The 18,074-nt window shown below is 34.7% G+C and overlaps 1 protein-coding gene across 1 annotated transcript in view; it reads right to left on the bottom strand.

Annotated features, from left to right (window-relative positions):
• Positions 1–18,074, bottom strand: part of HCN1 (hyperpolarization activated cyclic nucleotide gated potassium channel 1) — a 390,591-nt gene that overhangs the window by 160,667 nt on the left and 211,850 nt on the right. The window contains exon 3 of the mRNA XM_042907831.1: positions 9,354–9,515. Within this exon, the coding sequence (XP_042763765.1) occupies positions 9,354–9,515 (162 nt within the window). The remainder of the gene's footprint in view (positions 1–9,353; positions 9,516–18,074) is intronic.

The raw sequence follows: 18,074 nt of genomic DNA, 5'->3' as shown, positions 1-18,074 counted from the left end.
TACCTGATATCCATATATCTGTACATGAACTAATACGACAGAAATAATTCATCTGCTATTCTCTTGATTCCCAGGTTGAAAACAATGTTACTATTTTATTCCAGACTCCATCAATTTAAAACAATATTTCTCATGTGAAATCTAAGTGAGAAATTCAGAATAAGTGGGAAGATACAATTTCTTTACCAGGTTCTTTTGGATTTAAAAAAAAAAATTTAAACGTTTATTTATTTTTGATACAGAGAGAGAGCATGAACAGGGGAGGGGCAGAGAGAGAGGGAGACACAGAATCTGAAACGGGCTCTAGGCTCTGAGCCGTCAGCACAGAGCCCGACGCGGGGCTCGAACTCACAGACTGTGAGATCATGACCTGAGCCGAAGTCGGACGGTTAACCGACCAAGCCACCCAGGCGTCCCAGGTTCTTTTGGATTTATGGCAGCAGCAAAAGGAGAAACCTTAACCAACATACACATAAAAAACACAATGAGTTTTTCAAATATTTTCTTATATATTGCAAGTTCTCTTAGTGGTACCACTAATGTATAGTTGCTCTCTGTCAACATGAATTGAAAGTTGATTATGACTGAAACTCTTTGTCCGTGAAGTAGAATGCTATGGTAGGGTTGGCATTAATTCAAAGGGAAATACAGATTTCATATTGCCTGCCTCTGACTTTATTTAAACCAGGTAACCATTCGCTGAGTTAGATTTTTCATCTGTAAAATGGGAATGAATATGTTTTCATGTCATTCAGAATAGATAATATGATACATGTACTTTGTACTACCTTCATGTAAGTTTTCCTAACATGTGTATTTAGAGAAAATATTGGACTGCAAGATATTTGGTTTCTTTTCCCAATGTTAATAGGTGTCTCTTGTTAGATAACGTAATTTAATGTATGGTGCTTCTTCTAACTATTCATTGCTTAAAACTTAAGAGGCAGTCCAAATAAGGGGGGAAAAAAACGTTTCGAATTTATGGATTGGTCTTATTATTGCTAGAGAAATTTAACATAGTCTGAGAAAATATATAGTTTAAGTAATATCCTTTATCTTTCTCTCTTAAGGAACTACAATTCATTTTAAAGTTTTTCTGAAATGCACATGTCATTTGAAAACAAAATACCAGATCAGAATTCATTTCCATATGTTCATTCCCATAAAAATATACATGTCTGAGAAGGAAGAACGCAGTATGTGAACTGTTTCACTTTTGCGATGAGGTCGTGTTTCTATCCAATAGAGAACAGTCACCAGGCTGGCTTTCCTAATAGGCAGAAACCAGGATGGCAAAGTAGAATCACAACACTCAGCAGGCTGCTGACCTACTTTATTATTTTAACTCATAGGAGCTATGAATGCATTTTTTCCCAGTAAAGCTACATAGTGATTTGTCAGCAAATTAGTTACCTTTGTTAGGACTTTTAAAAAATTCTGTTAAGGCAATACATTCTATTTTTAAAAAGTCAACAATATAATAATACAATTTCCAATTTATAGAATTTCAAATCAAAAACACTTTGCTAGACTTCAAGAGAGGAGAGATCTATCTTTCATTCTTAGTTATATTATCTTGGTTATATTGTTTGAATCATTACTTAACTAGTTAATTGGGCTTTGTAAAACAAAAAGTGAACCTATTTTAATTTTGTCTTTATATATTTTTTAGACTATCAATGGATAATATCTCACATTTCAATGTTCCAATGTTCTACTTGTATATGGGGATTTGCATATAAGCAATGTAAATCCCGTTTTTTCCCCCAAATCATTTGCTTGAAACAGGGAATACCAATAAACAATTCTTTGTACCCAAGCACCCCCAAAACACATTCATTTTGGTCATTACAGTCTGTGAGCTAGAAGTGACTGACCTGTCTCAGTCCCCAGTCTGTTGAAGATTCCGGATACAAATCCAGCTGATTTGTAGTTGAAATAAATGCGTCTCTATTTTGTCTCTCCCCGTCTTTTTTTTATGCTCCTCATAGACTTTATCTAAATTCACACAAAGCTGCCACTACCACACCCTTGTGTGAATTAGAAAAAAGTAGTGCTTTCTGGGCTGCTACATTAGGAAAACAAAAAAAGTGGTTTGTAAGAATGGCTACACTTTCAGGTGTATGTAGCTTGGCAAGGAAGAGGGCAGCATTTAGCTAGCACTTTCTCCTTGTTTAGGAGTGTTTGGGCAGTGCGTACATTTCAGAGGCCTCAATTCAAATGCATATTAAGGGCTTTTGCACATAATTTTCTATTCCCTTAGATTAGAAAATCAAAAATTTAAATCTCTACTCTATAGTTTTCTGCACCTAGAATGACCTGGAGTGAATGAAAGCTTGTTTGAGTGTAAGCCCTACGAGGGCAGAAACATCCTCATTCTCTAGTGTATGTATGTTCAGTGCCAAAGAGAATGCCTGGCCCAAAGCAAGTACTCCGTAAATTACCTAAATGAAAGAATAAATAATACACACTCATTTCATAGTTGAACTACAGGAACGTTGTGTGATTTGCCTAAAATCTTAGAAGTTTTAATGTTAGAGGAGATTCCGGAATGTGTGTCTCTAAATTCAATTCCGCTAGATTTTTCCCTTCCTATTCTGTTGTCTAAATGAATCAGGATAAGCTGTGTTATGTTGTGGACTGCAAACTAAAAGGATGCCTCTGGAGAGAGAGGGGAGAAAAAAAAAAGAACTGGAGGGTTGCAAACCAGCTTTTCAATGCTTAGACCTATGAGTGAAATATGATACTAGCACTCAGAGCCTACTGACCATAACCAGCAGAGGACCCCATCAGAGGAAGAGAGTTAGAGAATGTGGAGTGTGTGACCATTTGGTTATTAGTAATACACTAATAATCTGAGATCCATTGTCTCAAATAAAAATGAAATTCTGTAGTAATCTAGATTTTCCAATCAAATCTCTTATTTTCTCCAAACAGATATTATTAAATAGACACTTTGAGACATTTTATATATCTTATTTTCTGATATTCTTAGTTAGTATGGTTATATAAGTTATATAAGCTTCACAAATTTTGGGTATTTTTATATTGTCCGTGAGCTGCCAAGTGATTACTTATCTTTGAAGAAATAATTTGATGTACAAATTACTAAAGCAAAAACTATCCAAGGAAGAACAAATAAATGCATAACATAATAACTTCTTTACATATAATTTTCACATACACTAGATAATTACCTTTTTAGTATATACCACTAATATTTACTTAGCAACATATGCAAGGTTGGCATAGGATTTGTGGGGCATGCAGACACTGATTAAGACATACTGTCTGCCCTCTAGAATAGCATCCCTCAAGATGAGGAATGCACATGTTCCTTCAAATCACAACAAAATGAAACATCATAATAAACCATCATATAATATATACATAATAAAACATAGAATAAATAAATGAAAAATATAATAAACAATATAATAAATGAGTTGGCTTAAATTATTTTGATTATGGTATTACTCAAACAAATATAACAAGAAAACTAGATATGTTTCTTATCCTTATAATTCTTGTAAGGTTAAAAAACATAAATTTACAAATCAAATACTAACAAAATAATAAATCAATAAGCATATCTAAAATAAATTCACTGTGATGGATAATGTTTTGCTGAAACCCAACAGTTGCATACAATGTAAATTTAGTGTTATTATGGCACTAGTTTTGCAGATTAGTTTCACACACTACAATACAATTGTGTGCTATGTAAGGAGTGACTTAGTTTTCAAGTCCATCTCTCCATTTTGACTATGGTGAAAATTCGGTACAACATTTAATATGATGTCATTTACCCTTCATTTGATAGAAATGGATCATTAATCATTAAGCCCATAAGCCAGAATTATTTTATATGGCTCAACGTACTTCAACTAGAAAAGCAAAACCATTCTGTCCATTGCCTTTTAGTTTAGTTTTGCAAAACTAAAAGGCACCTGACAGAATGGGAGAAGATATTTGTAAATGACATATCAGATAAAAGGTTAGTATCCAAAATCTACAAAGAACTTATCAAACTCAACACCCAAAAAACAAATAATCCAGTGAAGAAATGGGTAAAAGACATGAACAGACATTTCTCCAAGGAAGACATCCAGATGGCCAACCAACACATGAAAAAATGCTCAACATCACTCATCATCAGGGAAATACAGATCAAAACTACAATGAGATACCACCTTACATCTGTCAGAATGGCTAACATTAACAACTCAGGCAACAACAGATGTTGGCGAGGATGTGGAGAAAGAGGATCTCTTTTGCATTGTTGGTGGCAATGCAAGCTGGTGCTGCCACTCTGGAAAACAGTATGGAGGTTCCTCAAAAAACTAAAAATAGAACTACCCTACGACCCAGCAATTGCACTACTAGGCATTTATCCACGGGATACAGGTGTGCTGTTTCGAAGGGACACATGCACTCCCATGTTTATAGCAGCACTATCAACAATAGCCAAAGTTTGGAAAGAGCACAAATGACCATCGACGGATGAATGGATAAAGAAGATGTGGTATATATATATATATATACAATGGAGTATTACTCGGCAATCAAAAAGAATGAAATCTTGCCATTTGCAACTACGTGGATGGAACTGGAGGGTATTATGCTGTGAAATTAGTCAGTCAGAGAAAGACAAAAATCATATGACTTCACTCATATGAGGACTTTAAGGGACAAAACAGATGAACATAAGGGAAGGGAAAAAAAAAGAATATAAAAACAGGGAGAGGGACAAAATAGAAGAGACTCATAAATATGGAGAACAAACTGAGGGCTGCTGGAAGGGTCGTGGGAGGGGGGATGGGCTAAAAGGGTAAGGGGCATTAAGGAATCTACTCCTGAAATCATTGTTGCACTATATGCTAACTAATTTGGATGTATATTTAAAAAAATAAAAAATAAGGTTAAAAAAAAAAGCAAAACCAGATTCCATATTTAGGGCATTCAGATGATTGTAGATTCATAAAAGGTTTACCTTGTAACCTTTCACACTACCACCAATATATATGCATGCATTCACAAATCACTGGGAGAAAACCCATGGACTCCCTGAGAATAAGCCTGCAGACTTTAGTTAGAGAAACACAGCTACAGGAACATATTATTTAGCTGCAAATCCTTCTTTATTCTGTGAAGTCACTCCCTAAATTATGTCAAAATTAATATGTAAATTCAAAATGCATCATAGTTTTTACTTTTTTAGGTTTTTAAAATGAATATTTCATGATTTTATAATATAAACCAAAAACTATTATCTCTAATCAGTTTAATAATGAGCTATTATAATTTTAGTGTGATATACCTAAAAACATAATCACAAAATATGAGAATGACAAGATTTTCAAAATTAATTTTATTAGATATTAATTATCTGACCAATCCAAGATATTCATTTAGGCAGAATTCTATAACTCAAATATTTCTTGAATGAAATATTCTATATGAAAGGATATATTAAAAATAAATGCAGAGCAAGATAAATCCCTGGTTAAGTTGGATTTTGCAAGTCAATATCTCCCACCTCATGAATTCAAGTAGCCCTCTGTGGTTGGTGTTTGAGCTTTTAAAAAATAGCTTTTAAAGAATTCTTTCAGTGAGGAATTTTTAAAGACCGCAAAGGAGTTAGCTGACAGGAACTGGAACTACATCTACAGACTTAACTGCAGATTAGAAACAGTTAACATAAGAATATAAATATAAAGAACAAATTACCAGTTATCGATACAGTATAGTTATTGCATTATTCTGAATTTCTCATTATAGGACATATGTGGGTAACTAGCTGGTGATATACAGATAAAGATATAAATACAAATGTGTTTAAGAAAAATTGAAAATACATATAAAGAGACAAGTATATACATATACATGAAAATATGGTTAAGGAGGATTTAAAATAATATTTAAGAATATAAATCATTTAGGAATGCAATATATGAAAAAGAAGGAGGGTGTAAAGAATCTGTCTAACACTCTAATCTTTACCATAAATTATTTAGTATCAATGTCAACTGTCATAGTATAATTGTCATAGTATAATTGCCAAGAATGACTAATAATCATGTCTGCATCTATCCTGGCTTCTCACTTTTTGCCTTCCCAATCTGATTTTGCTTGTCTTACATCTACATCTCATATCCGTCTTATTTAGTGTCAGAGCTCAAATGCTGACTTTCGAGTGACTTTCTACTGCAACTGGGGTGACTACAGGTTTCATTTCTTGCTATTACTTTCCTTAACTATCTTTTTACAATCTATGCGACAAGATACTCTAATGTGTTTTAGAACAGAAATTACAGAGTCTGATAGACAGGCATTCTAATCTTGGTTCCATTGATCTACTAACCTTTAGCTTTAGCTAAAGTTTAGCTAAACTTTAGCTACTAACCTCTAAAAATGTCAGGTTTCTGGACTGTCAAATGGGAGATAACAGTGCTCAACTCATTCTGTTGCTATGAGGATGAAATACGAGTGTATTTATTTTCTTAAATTTTTTTAATGTTTATTTATTTTTGAGAGAGAAACAGACAGATAGAGTGTGAGTGGTGAGGGCCAGAGAGAGAGGGAGACACAGAATCAGAAGCAGGCTCTAGGCACTGAGCTGTCACCACAGAGACCGACATGGAACTCGAACCCATGGACTGCGAGGTCATGACCTGAGCCGAAGTCAGACACTTAACTGACTGAGCCACCCAGGCGCCCCATTACAAGTGTATTTCAAAGCACAGGGGCTTGTATACAGTAAGCAAGATATATACATGTCAGGTGCTTTTATCTTATATTGGATTTTTACTTCTTTATGACTCCCTTATTGTATAAATACACTTTGTTTTGTTGTGATGGAAGACTTTCCAGAATTTGATAGTTTTAGGATAGAAAAAATGATATCTTCAAGGTCAAGTGACACCATGGGGATTCCCCATAGATACGAAAATTGTCTTTTTAATGGTCATCACCTTCATATCACTAATAGTCACAAAATATATCCGGTCTCTAGGGTTGAACATAGACTTAACTGTTTCCTACTCTTGACATTAAAATTAAACATGAAAATATTGTCAAATAAATGTGAAAGAAAGAGCTGATTTCATAAGTAAATTTGCCCCTCAAAAAAGACGCAAGAAAAAAACCCGTAAACTCTGGAAAGGTATTTTGTATGACATTAAGATATAATAATAAAAGTTTGACTATGTTAAATACAAACACACAAACTCACAAAGAGCACATGCAGACACATTTAAAAATGATCAAGATACTAAAACTTTTCTTCATTAAATTTGCTTAGCACTGGATATATTAAGTAGCATATTGCTCTATATTACAATTACACAAGTATATGCCTTTTATGGACACCCCCAAATAAACCTTTTACTATTTTAATGAAGACCATTGCTATTTTTCCTGAAAGATACCTAAGAGAAATTTAAACAATAATTACTTGCTAACTTAAATATTAGTTGGTGCCGGTGAAGAATCATCCTTTGGTAGTAGCAGTAGTGTTTTTATACTATACACTCTGTTAGTAGCTAGAATATAAGAGCTGTTGCTTTTTTTCTCCCCATCCCCCAATATCTTAATAATGTCTTCATAATTTTTCCTTCAGTGATAAGTAACAATCAGACAGACCTATAACCAAGAAGGTTTCATAGTTTTGAAAAGTGACTGGATCAAATGCCTGCTTTAATGTTTAGGTGCAAAAACAAAAATAGAACAAGTATTTCTCCAATGAACTTTCAATAATGAGGCTAGATTACAATAAACTACTCTATCAGGCACTGTTCTAGGCACTAAGTACAGAACAAAACAGACAAATTCTTTGACCTAATGGAATTGACATTCTGTGTAGAGACACAGACAAATATAAATCACAGACTGTGTGTGTGTGTGTGTGTGTGTGTGAGAGAGAGAGTGTTACTAAATATTTTTAAGATAAAATATAAACCAGTTGGTTTATATTATATATATATATATATATATATATATATATATATATATATATATAATATTATCTATATAGTAGACAGAGTGGTCACACAGTGGCTTCTGTGAGGCAGTGACATTTAAGTAGGTACAAACGAAATGAAGGAGAGATCCAGGTGATTATCAAGTCTCAAACAATGGAGATAAAAGAATACAGAAGGCAGGGAGAGGGAGGGTAGGAAGGAGGGAAGAAAACAGGTAGTCACGAAGAGAGAAAGAAAAGAAGACCAGACTTCTTAACATGTGATGTAAACCACTCTTTTCTTCAAATATGAACCCTGAGCTATTGTTGTTAGAAGAAACAAAAATGTATGTTCTTAAGATGTCTATGTCATTTCTATAATAATAAGCCCAGAAATTAATATGGAACACTTCAAGAAAAAAAGGGGGTATTTGATTTATGCCAAAGTTAAAGTTTTGTGAAAGTCTCATAAAATTTATCTTCCATAAAATGTCACATATAAGAGAAGTCTAGTCCAAAGTATAGGTAACTTAAACAATATTTTATTAAATTAATGTAATTAAAATGCTATATATGAAGAAAATATGAGAACTTACATCAAAGGAGAACAAATCTTTGTGAATATATAAATTAAAAATATTCACTACTGTTTCAATTCCTCTGTAAGTACTGTATAATGTAGATCAAAATGCATGTTTTTTTACAAGAACACATGTCCTTAGCCTTAAATGTGACTGTGAATATACCTGTGTAAATCAAATTTTTATTTACCAGATTTTTAAATATTTAAATATCTTTCAGGGTAAAGTGTACACCTGAAACTAATGTAACATGTCTATACTCAAATAAAAAATTAAAAATTAAAAATAAATAAAGGCTTTACTTTCAACATGAAGCTTTCCCTGTCTTCCCTAGCAAAAAGTACTATCTGAGATATCATGCACATCACACAGATCTCACTGCGCCTGTACTGATGAACACATCTCTATATGTTTTAACAACACCTAGAATTGCATGTCTCAAGCACAGTAAATGCCAAAATCAAGTTGAAAGAAAGGAGTTATTCCAAGCAGTAGATAGTTTTAGAAGAACATTGCACCACGATTATATGTATGTGAGAGTGTACATGTACCTTTGAAATAAAATGTCTTCCGTATTCACAGACTAAGATACCTAAAAATAGATCCTGTAACATATACATCCCCAGAACCATTTCGTGTGACATTTAGTTGTAGAAAAAGCAATAGAACATTTTATTTTACATCCATGAAAGCCAAATTAAGTTTTCTCCAAACATTTACAGAGAAGAAATTAGACCATTCTGACATAAATACTTAGAACTTTTTGGCAAAACACTGAATACGCAGAGTATAAAATAATACGAATTACTTACAACCATTTCATTCAGAGACACCCAGCAGTCCGGTGGGAAGTCCTGCAGTAGTGGGACTAAGAACTGAAGACAGCCATCCCAGTGGCACAGGAGCAACATCATGCCGATGAGGTTAAAAATTCTCACCACCGCGCTGGCAAGGTCATACGTCATGTGGAAAATCTGTTGACCAAAATATAAAATCAATCCTTATAATTCTTATCATCAATTTTCTTTAAAGTGAAGAATACCATCAATGTTGGTAGACACTGACATTATGTAGTGTAAGTATTGATTCAATAAAAATATGTAAAGAACTTTAACAAAGAGAAACAGAGGTTACATTTCTTTACCTTTACCTTGAGGCCTAGCACTCTGCTTTCTGAGAACTGCAACCAGATGTGGGTTCTCCACAAAGTACAGGGATAACATAAACACATTAAACGCATGGATCATGTTTTATAAAGCATTTGTTGGGCTGATTTTCATTTACTGTCCTTCTGCACATTTTGGCAATACTGTTTTAAAGAAGTTAACAAATTTGACCCTCTTCTCTGAATCTCATCCCTATTAAATTAAAGGATTTGTTAACGGGCCAAAAAAATAATACCAAACAAAACCACAATGACTGAAAATCAGTAGCAAAAATAGATTAATTTCAAAATATAAAATAATATTGAGATTTAACTGCAGTTAACTTTATAGCTATATGAATGTAGGTACTTCTTTTATTGAACATGAGTAGTGGCCTCTGAGATAAAAGCTTGTCTGAATTTGGATAAAATACAATTGGGTCTCACTTTTAAAAAATTAAAATTGTTACTTCCCTTTCCTGTGAATCTTTCTTATTTATATTTTCATGAAATCCAATATGACAGGTAAGATGATTTCAGAAAGTACAAAAATTATGACAAATCAATGATCTCTATCATAATTTTAGAATTGTGAACTTACATATAGCTCGATATCTATAACTTTTCATCCATCCAGTTATTACAAGAAATAAAACTAGAACCTTAATCCTTCCTTTAGCAGCTCATATATTATATCACTCTCTACTGCTAATATTTCTGCTTATATTTTACTTACTCTAGAATAACAAAACCCACTTGGGAGCAGACCTACATTCTAGAATAAACTTTTTTTTTCCTAATTGTTAAAAAGCTACTGAGTCAATAAAATTAATAAATATGCATAAATACACAAAGAAACAACACCTTGAGGTATTCAGATTCACATTGTTATAATTCAACAAAAGAATCACCTATTTTTGAAGTAATGAGGACACCATGGATTGAAAAATTATCTGAAACAGAAAAAATAACCCCACAAATTTTCTGTTTTGATTTAGAAACTATATCTTTGTAAGTTAATGCCTATAATTCTTTAAAAAAAATTTTTAAGTTTATTCATTTTTGAGAGAGAGAGAGACAGAGCATGAGCAGGGGAGGGGCAGAGAGAGGGAGACACAGAATCTGAAGCAGGCTCCGGGCTCTGAGCTGTCAGCACAGAGACCGAGGCGGGACTTGAACTCACTAACCGAGAGATCATGAAGTGAGCCGAAGTCAGACACTCAACCGACTGAGCCAGGCTATGTCTATGCCCCTAATGTCTATAATTCTTAAGAGATACATACTGATATATGTAGAGGTAACATGACAGGACAGCTGGGATTTTGCTTTTATAAAATCACCAAATCAGTCTTTAATTAAATGTTTTTCACTTTGATACATTTTCTATTGGCCATTAATTCGTTCTTTAAACAATCTTCCTTTTTGACATAGTAATTATAGTGAGAATTCTCACTTTCTTTGTGGGAATATACACAGTTCTGAATTCCTTTTAAAAGTAAGATAGGGGTCCTAGATTTTAAAGGCAACAGATCACATATTTTTATATTCAGACAGCTATCCACAGAACAATGAATTTTAAAGAATTAAGAATTTTATTTTCCTCTAAGTTACTTTTTAATTTGGTTTTGTATTTGGCAAACCCATAAAAAAGTCCTTTCAATGTTATTCCCTCTGATCTTCCTTGGTCACTAAATTTAAAAACAAAAAACTTACCAAAAATTTCATCAATAATTTCTCATTTGAAGTAATACAATAAAGCATAATAAAAAAGCTTTTTGTTATTAAAGTAGTAAATTAAACCCAACATGGCTTTAAACATTTTCTATTTAGTACTAGAACCCTATAAATATTTATCTAAGTATTTCCTGACAAAATGGTTCAATATGGGTTTTGGGTAAGTGTTGCATTGCTGTGAAATAGGGTTAAGTTGCAGAATATAAGCTTCTGGATCAAACAAGGAACTCATCACCTTTCAACCTAATTGCCTGAAGTAAAGAATATCTGAAACTCTCTGCCAAAGTCTATAAATTATAAGCATGTGGGTAAACATGTAATTATGAGACCTTAGAGTGAAGTCTGGGATGTTATAGAGGACTAGGTCCCATTCTTTATACATCTGGCTTTTATGGCTTTACCACTTTCTTTGTGAGGAATTAGATTCTTTTTTGTGGGATTTTATGAGATTATTTATTGTAATTAATAGCACATGCTGTAATTCAACAATTCCTTTAAGAAAATGCTATTATTTCTGAAATGTTTCCAGAGAAATAGAATTACCATTTTCATAAAGGAAGTTAATGGTGACATAAGGTCTTTCATTACATATTAAAAATACATTGTTTTGTTTTGTTTTGTTTTGCTTCCATGTGATTCCTGGACTCCTATTATAACAAGATAAGCCCTGGAATTACTATTTTCAACCTCATAGTATTAGTAGACATAAATCTACTAATGCTAGATTTATATACTAACCCTGCTGTATAGACAATGTTCAATGCATTGAAATGAATTTCCTCCTTTTTGGTCTTTAACATTCTGTGTTCAAAAGCAATTTGACTTTTTGGAGCTATCCCCAAATCTTACTTTGGAAGAGGCAAAGTAAGTTGCCTATTTTGACACTGGTCGATACCCAGAGGCTAAGTTCAAATAGGCAAATCCACGTATCTCCATCTTGATTTATCTACCTAACAAAAGAACATCATAATGTATGTAGTATTACTTTTGATGTACACATGAATGTGTAGAGTGCTTAGGTCCAAACTAATTGTCTCTTGAGCTCTTATTAATTAATGCACTCTGGCAGGCATAATCATCTCATTGACTGGTTGCTGAGACTATGAAAGGCTCTGTTAAAACCTTGTTCACAGAAGATATGGAATAAGAAAACTATTCCTTTATGGGAGCACATACGTCTACAGATAGACACATTAACCAAAGAAGGAAAAATCTAATCTAATTCATGCATAGCCACAATGTCTTATTGTCTAAGGGCAGCTTGTAGGATAAATGTAAGTGTGACTTTACTCAAATACCTGATCAAAGAGCTGATACCACTGATTAATTAATATTCTCAGGGGTGTTTTTTTCCATCTACAAGGTAGACATCCTTAAGTGATATATTCCCATCTAAATCAATTGTCTTAATGCTACTGCATGCAAACCCAACTTCACAGAAAAATGGCACCATATATGACACTCAATGAACTGTCGAATGAATGAGAATGCTGCAAGGATTTAACAATAATAGCAGAAACAACTTTAGATGATCTTCACAGTGGAAAGCTTTTGCTTTTGTGTTTTAAACCAGGGAATTTAAGAAAACTCTATTATTTCCTACCTTCCAAGTAATCTAACTTGACTTGAAACCTGATTTGAGTACTCATAATGTACGTAGCAGAAAGACAGGTTGCTCTGACCTACTCTCAATATGCTGCTAAGTGGTACTTATAAGAGTCAACAACAACAACAAAAAAGAATTAAGGTAAGTTTCTAAAGCAGCTCTTTATTTTTATTTTCACAAAACCTAGACTACAAAATACGTCAGTGGAAGGCTCTGTGCTTTGCATTTGTCCAGCTCAGAACATCGTGTTGTTCATATGACTTCAATGAAAGGAAAGATCTGGTAACAAATTCTCACTGGATTCTTTTTATAATATTGTAGTTCTAGAATTCTGCCCAGTTGGAGTTTAATGACTCCAGACAGGATAGGTAATTAACTCTCCAAAACTGAAGAATGCTCTGAGTTAGATAATTTGACTCAGAATCCCCAATTGTGCCCTAATATTTGCAAAAGTGTTTACCATGATTTTTGTATATTCCATCTTGTTTTTGAAAGGTTAAATCCCAAACTGCGCTATATGGCAGATATCCATAAATTAGCTGAGTTCTTTCAAAACATGTCCACATACTTTCTTAATGTTTGTTTATTTTTGACAGAGAGACAGACAGAGCACCAGCAGGGGAGGGGCAGAAAGAGAGGGAGACACAGAATCCAAAGCAGGCTCCAGGCTCTGAGGTGTCAGCACAGAGCCCAACTCGGGGCTGGAGCTCATGAACCGTGAGGACATGACCTGGGCTGAAGTCTGATGCTTAACTAGCTAAGCCACCCAAGACGCCCCTGTCCACAACTTTCTTGATATACTGGATTCAGGGGTTTTTCAGTCTAACAGCCAGATAATGATCAGTGGGCCTTAACTATCTTTAAGCACTTGATGTATTATGTTTTACCTAACCACACAAATTATCAAAAGTGATTTAAGACTTTTCATAAAAACAAATAATCCAGTGAAGAAATGGGCAGAAAACATGAATAGACACTTCTCTAAAGAAGACATCCGGACAGCCAACAGGCACATGAAAAGATGCTCAACATCACTCCTCATCAGGGAAATACAAATCAAAACCACCCTCAGATATCACCTCAGGCCAGTCAGAGTGGCCAAAATGAACAAATCAGGAGACTACAGATGCTGGAGAGGATGTGGAGAAACGGGAACCCTCTTGCACTGTTGGTGGGAATGCAAACTGGTGCAGCCACTCTGGAAAACAGTGTGGAGGTTCCTCAAAAAATTAAAAATAGACCTACCCTATGACCCAGCAGTAGCACTGCTAGGAATTTACCCAAGGGATACAGGAGTGCTGATGCACAGGGGCACTTGTACCCTAATGTTTATAGCAGCACTCTTAACAATAGCCAAATTGTAGAAAGAGCCTAAATGTCCATCAACTGATGAATGGATAAAGAAATTGTGGTTTATATACACAATGGAGTACTACGTGGCAATGAGAAAGAATGAAATATGGCCCTTTGTAGTGACGTGGATGGAACTGGAGAGTGTTATGCTAAGTGAAATAAGCCATACAGAGAAAGACAGATACCATATGGTATCACTCTTATGTGGATCCTGAGAAACTTAACAGAATCCCATGGGGGAGGGGAAGGAAAAAAAAGAGGTTAGAGTGGGAGAGAGCCAAAGCATAAGAGACTCTTAAAAACTGAGAACAAACTGAGGGTTGATGGGGGGTGGGAGGGAGGGTAGGGTAGGTGATGGGTATTGAAGAGGGTATCTTTTGGGATGAGCACTGGGTGTTGTATGGAAACCAATTTGACAATAAATTTCATATATTAAAAAAAAAAGACTTTTCATAGCATGCATTGATCTGTCCCTAGTCTTGGCTTCATGAACAGTGATCATTTAAAGTCTAGATTTCTTCTACGTTCTCAGTACTGATTCAAGACTTCAAATATAACTTTATAATTTTTATCAAAGTAACAGAATCAAAGAAGTCAGAAATGGTTCTTTTGACAAAGGCTATTCTTATTCTTAAAGTACAAAACAAGGCTGGATACTTTTGTTTCTTTTTAATTCTGCACCTGCATGAATCGAATTATCTTTTATATGGAGTGTCTATATGCCATGTTGACACAGAAAATAAGAAAAAAAGTATTTACCAACTCAGTCTGTTTCACAGCGAACATGTTATTTAGGATTCAATATGTAGTAGCTCTAGTCAATATTTTTTTAAAAAAATTTTTTTTAACGTTTATTTATTTTTGAGACAGAGAGAGACAGAGCATGAACAGGGGAGGGGCAGAGAGAGAGGGAGACACAGAACCGGAAGCAGGCTCCAGGCTCTGAGCCATCAGCCCAGAGCCCGACGCGGGGCTCGAACTCACGGACCGCGAGATCGTGACCTGAGCTGAAGTCGGATGCTTAACCGACTGAGCCACCCAGGCGCCCCTCTAGTCAATATTTTAAGAGCCCTAATGCACCTTCGATAATTCTTAGGTTGAAAATGATCCAGGTTACCTTACCATGCTTTAGGTACAAAGTGCAGAAGGTTTTACTTGATCTCTGAGAGAAGAGCACTGTTCACAGTAATCTCTTTGAACACTGACCAGTGACTGCTCTCCCTATTCTATGTAGGATCTCACTCAGAAAGGCCGGTCCACAACCTTCAGAAGAGTCAACCACCTGGGACTCTCATGTCAGTCTCTGTAAACAAAGTGCAGTTAGTTATTTAGTCCACAAACTCACTCACCAATTGTCAAATTCTCATGCTGTTGAGTGCTTTCTTTCTGGATTTTTCTTTCTAGTGTCCCTTCCAAAACTCGTTCTTCATCATTGATTAACTCTCATATACCCTCAGCCTTTTCGTAACACTCTTCCTCTTCTTCTATGCGTTTCCTGAGACATAAGGACCCCCCTCACCCTCTCCAAAGCCTCAGCTTTCCTGGTAGCATTCGCAAACAGAGTTGGTTCAATTCTTTCCTATTTCATAAGCCTTAGGTTCTTTTGGCAGTGGCCTCATTTTCCCAGCTCGCCTTTTGCTGCTGTCAGACAATTATTTGTCCAGCTGTAGTTTAAAAAAAAAAAAAAAGTCTTCTCCTCAGCACTCATTCCATTTGGCTATTCCACTCATAACGTTCCCTCATTTCTGCATATAACAACCTCCCAATCTCCAGCCTCAGCACATCTCCATATATTAGAGAACTCTGTATTTTTCCACTGTCTTTTCTCTGCAAAATGTCAACTGCTGATTAATTAAAACAGCTACTTTCTATACCTGAGCTGCTGAAGATTACTGGAGAGGAAACTAGATAGTGGCTATTAAAATTTTTTTTTGTAATGCCCACCTCATTTGAGACCTTGGTCTATGGTCTATTCATTTCCTCATTCCTAACACCACTGATCCTATATTTATTCCTCTCTTCTATCTCCCCCAAAGCTCATGACTATCCTACTCAGTTTCAGACTAAAATTTTACCTTTTCCAGAGGAAACACATTCTTATATTTTAATCCCCTCAACTCTGACCCCTCATACCTTCAAACAAACAAACAAACAAACAAACAAACAAACATCTGTAACTTTTCTTACTGGCCATGGCCTAATATCAAAAGACGGTGTGTTTTTTATTTAAGATGAATCGCTACCAACCTTTTCTAAACTTTTCCTCCTTCAGAAACCTAAATAATTAGTTCACAGGTCCTCAACTTATGGGGAAAACCAACTTTCTCCGCAACCGTTGTGGACAGACCCTTTTGTAAAGTACAGAAAAAAATGAATTGATATAAAAATGAAATTAATAAAACCCAAGACATATGTAATACAGCCTAAAGTTCTTAAATGTGGTGGCAATTACCTGATGGCTTTTTCTTCAGAACTGTTAACTTCTACATGAGCTTTATCTCAAATATTTAGAAATAATAAAATTTCTCATTTCCTCAAAACCATTTCAAATTGAAGAAGAATTTTCGTTTCCTAGGTACTAACCTAATTCTTCCCCTCCCCCCTTTATATTCTTTTCAGTTTGTCTTCTCAAAAAAACTCTCCTCCCTGGAATTTTGAGACAGAGAGAGCTGGCCTGCCTTCACCCACCTTTAGTGGGTAAAGTGATTTTCTTTTCTCGGTTACATGTGCAAATTACCATCTGGTGCAAAATCTGATTTCCTGAAGGACATATGTGTCATAGCTACTCTGTGCTTCTGTCCCCCTCCCCCTTCTCCATGGATGAAAGGAGTGTGCAGATATTTAAGGCTGACTTCATTTTCCCAAATGGGAAACTGAAACTTAGGAAAAAATATACATCTATTTGAGCGTTCTTTTTGAAGTGGCACAGATATATCACTGGAATTATAGAGAAAAATATGTCTCATCACGACTCTGCACTAAGACTAAACAGTACTAATACAGTCATAACAACTACATACTTATAGAATAGAATGTACTATTTATCTGTCACGACTATTAAGACATAAAGTATAGTTGACTACACATGTGTTATTTTCATCATGTCCACACACTTTTTTAATAAACATATACGTATGTATAAAATAAAAAATTCAGGGTGCCTGGGTGACTCAGTCAGTTAAGTGTCCAGCTTCAGCACAGGTCACGAACGCATGGTTTGTGAGTTCAAGCCCTGTGTTGGGCTTTGTGCTGACAGATCAGAGCCTGGAGCCTGCTTCAGATTCTGTCTCTCTCCCTCTCTCTCTCTCTGTCTCTCTCTGTCCCACTCATGCTCTCTCTTTCTCTCTCTCTCAGAAACAAATAAACATTAAAAAATTTAAATAAAAAATTCAATTCTAGATATTTTTGTTGCAATGAAATTGTCACATTTCTTAATTCTCTTTTGCATTGACTATTACTTAAACTCTATGACTTTTTCGTTGCTTTGCCATGTATTGTATATCATCCATTTCTAATCCTACATATTTTTATACAGGATTCTAATTTCATATACCTAAACATTTAAAAAAGTATGTCTTCATGCAAAATTGCTCTTTGTTTAGCTTTGCTAGTGTGAGAAAAGTCTAAGAACATGAATTATTAAAGAAACATAAAAAATGGCAAAATCCTATAATATGGATTCTTTGAAGATTTTGA

The sequence above is a fragment of the Panthera leo genome, chromosome A1, assembly GCF_018350215.1.
Source record: "Panthera leo isolate Ple1 chromosome A1, P.leo_Ple1_pat1.1, whole genome shotgun sequence".
Classification (NCBI taxonomy): Eukaryota; Metazoa; Chordata; class Mammalia; order Carnivora; family Felidae; genus Panthera; species Panthera leo.
This window is presented reverse-complemented; position numbering and strand designations above follow the sequence as displayed.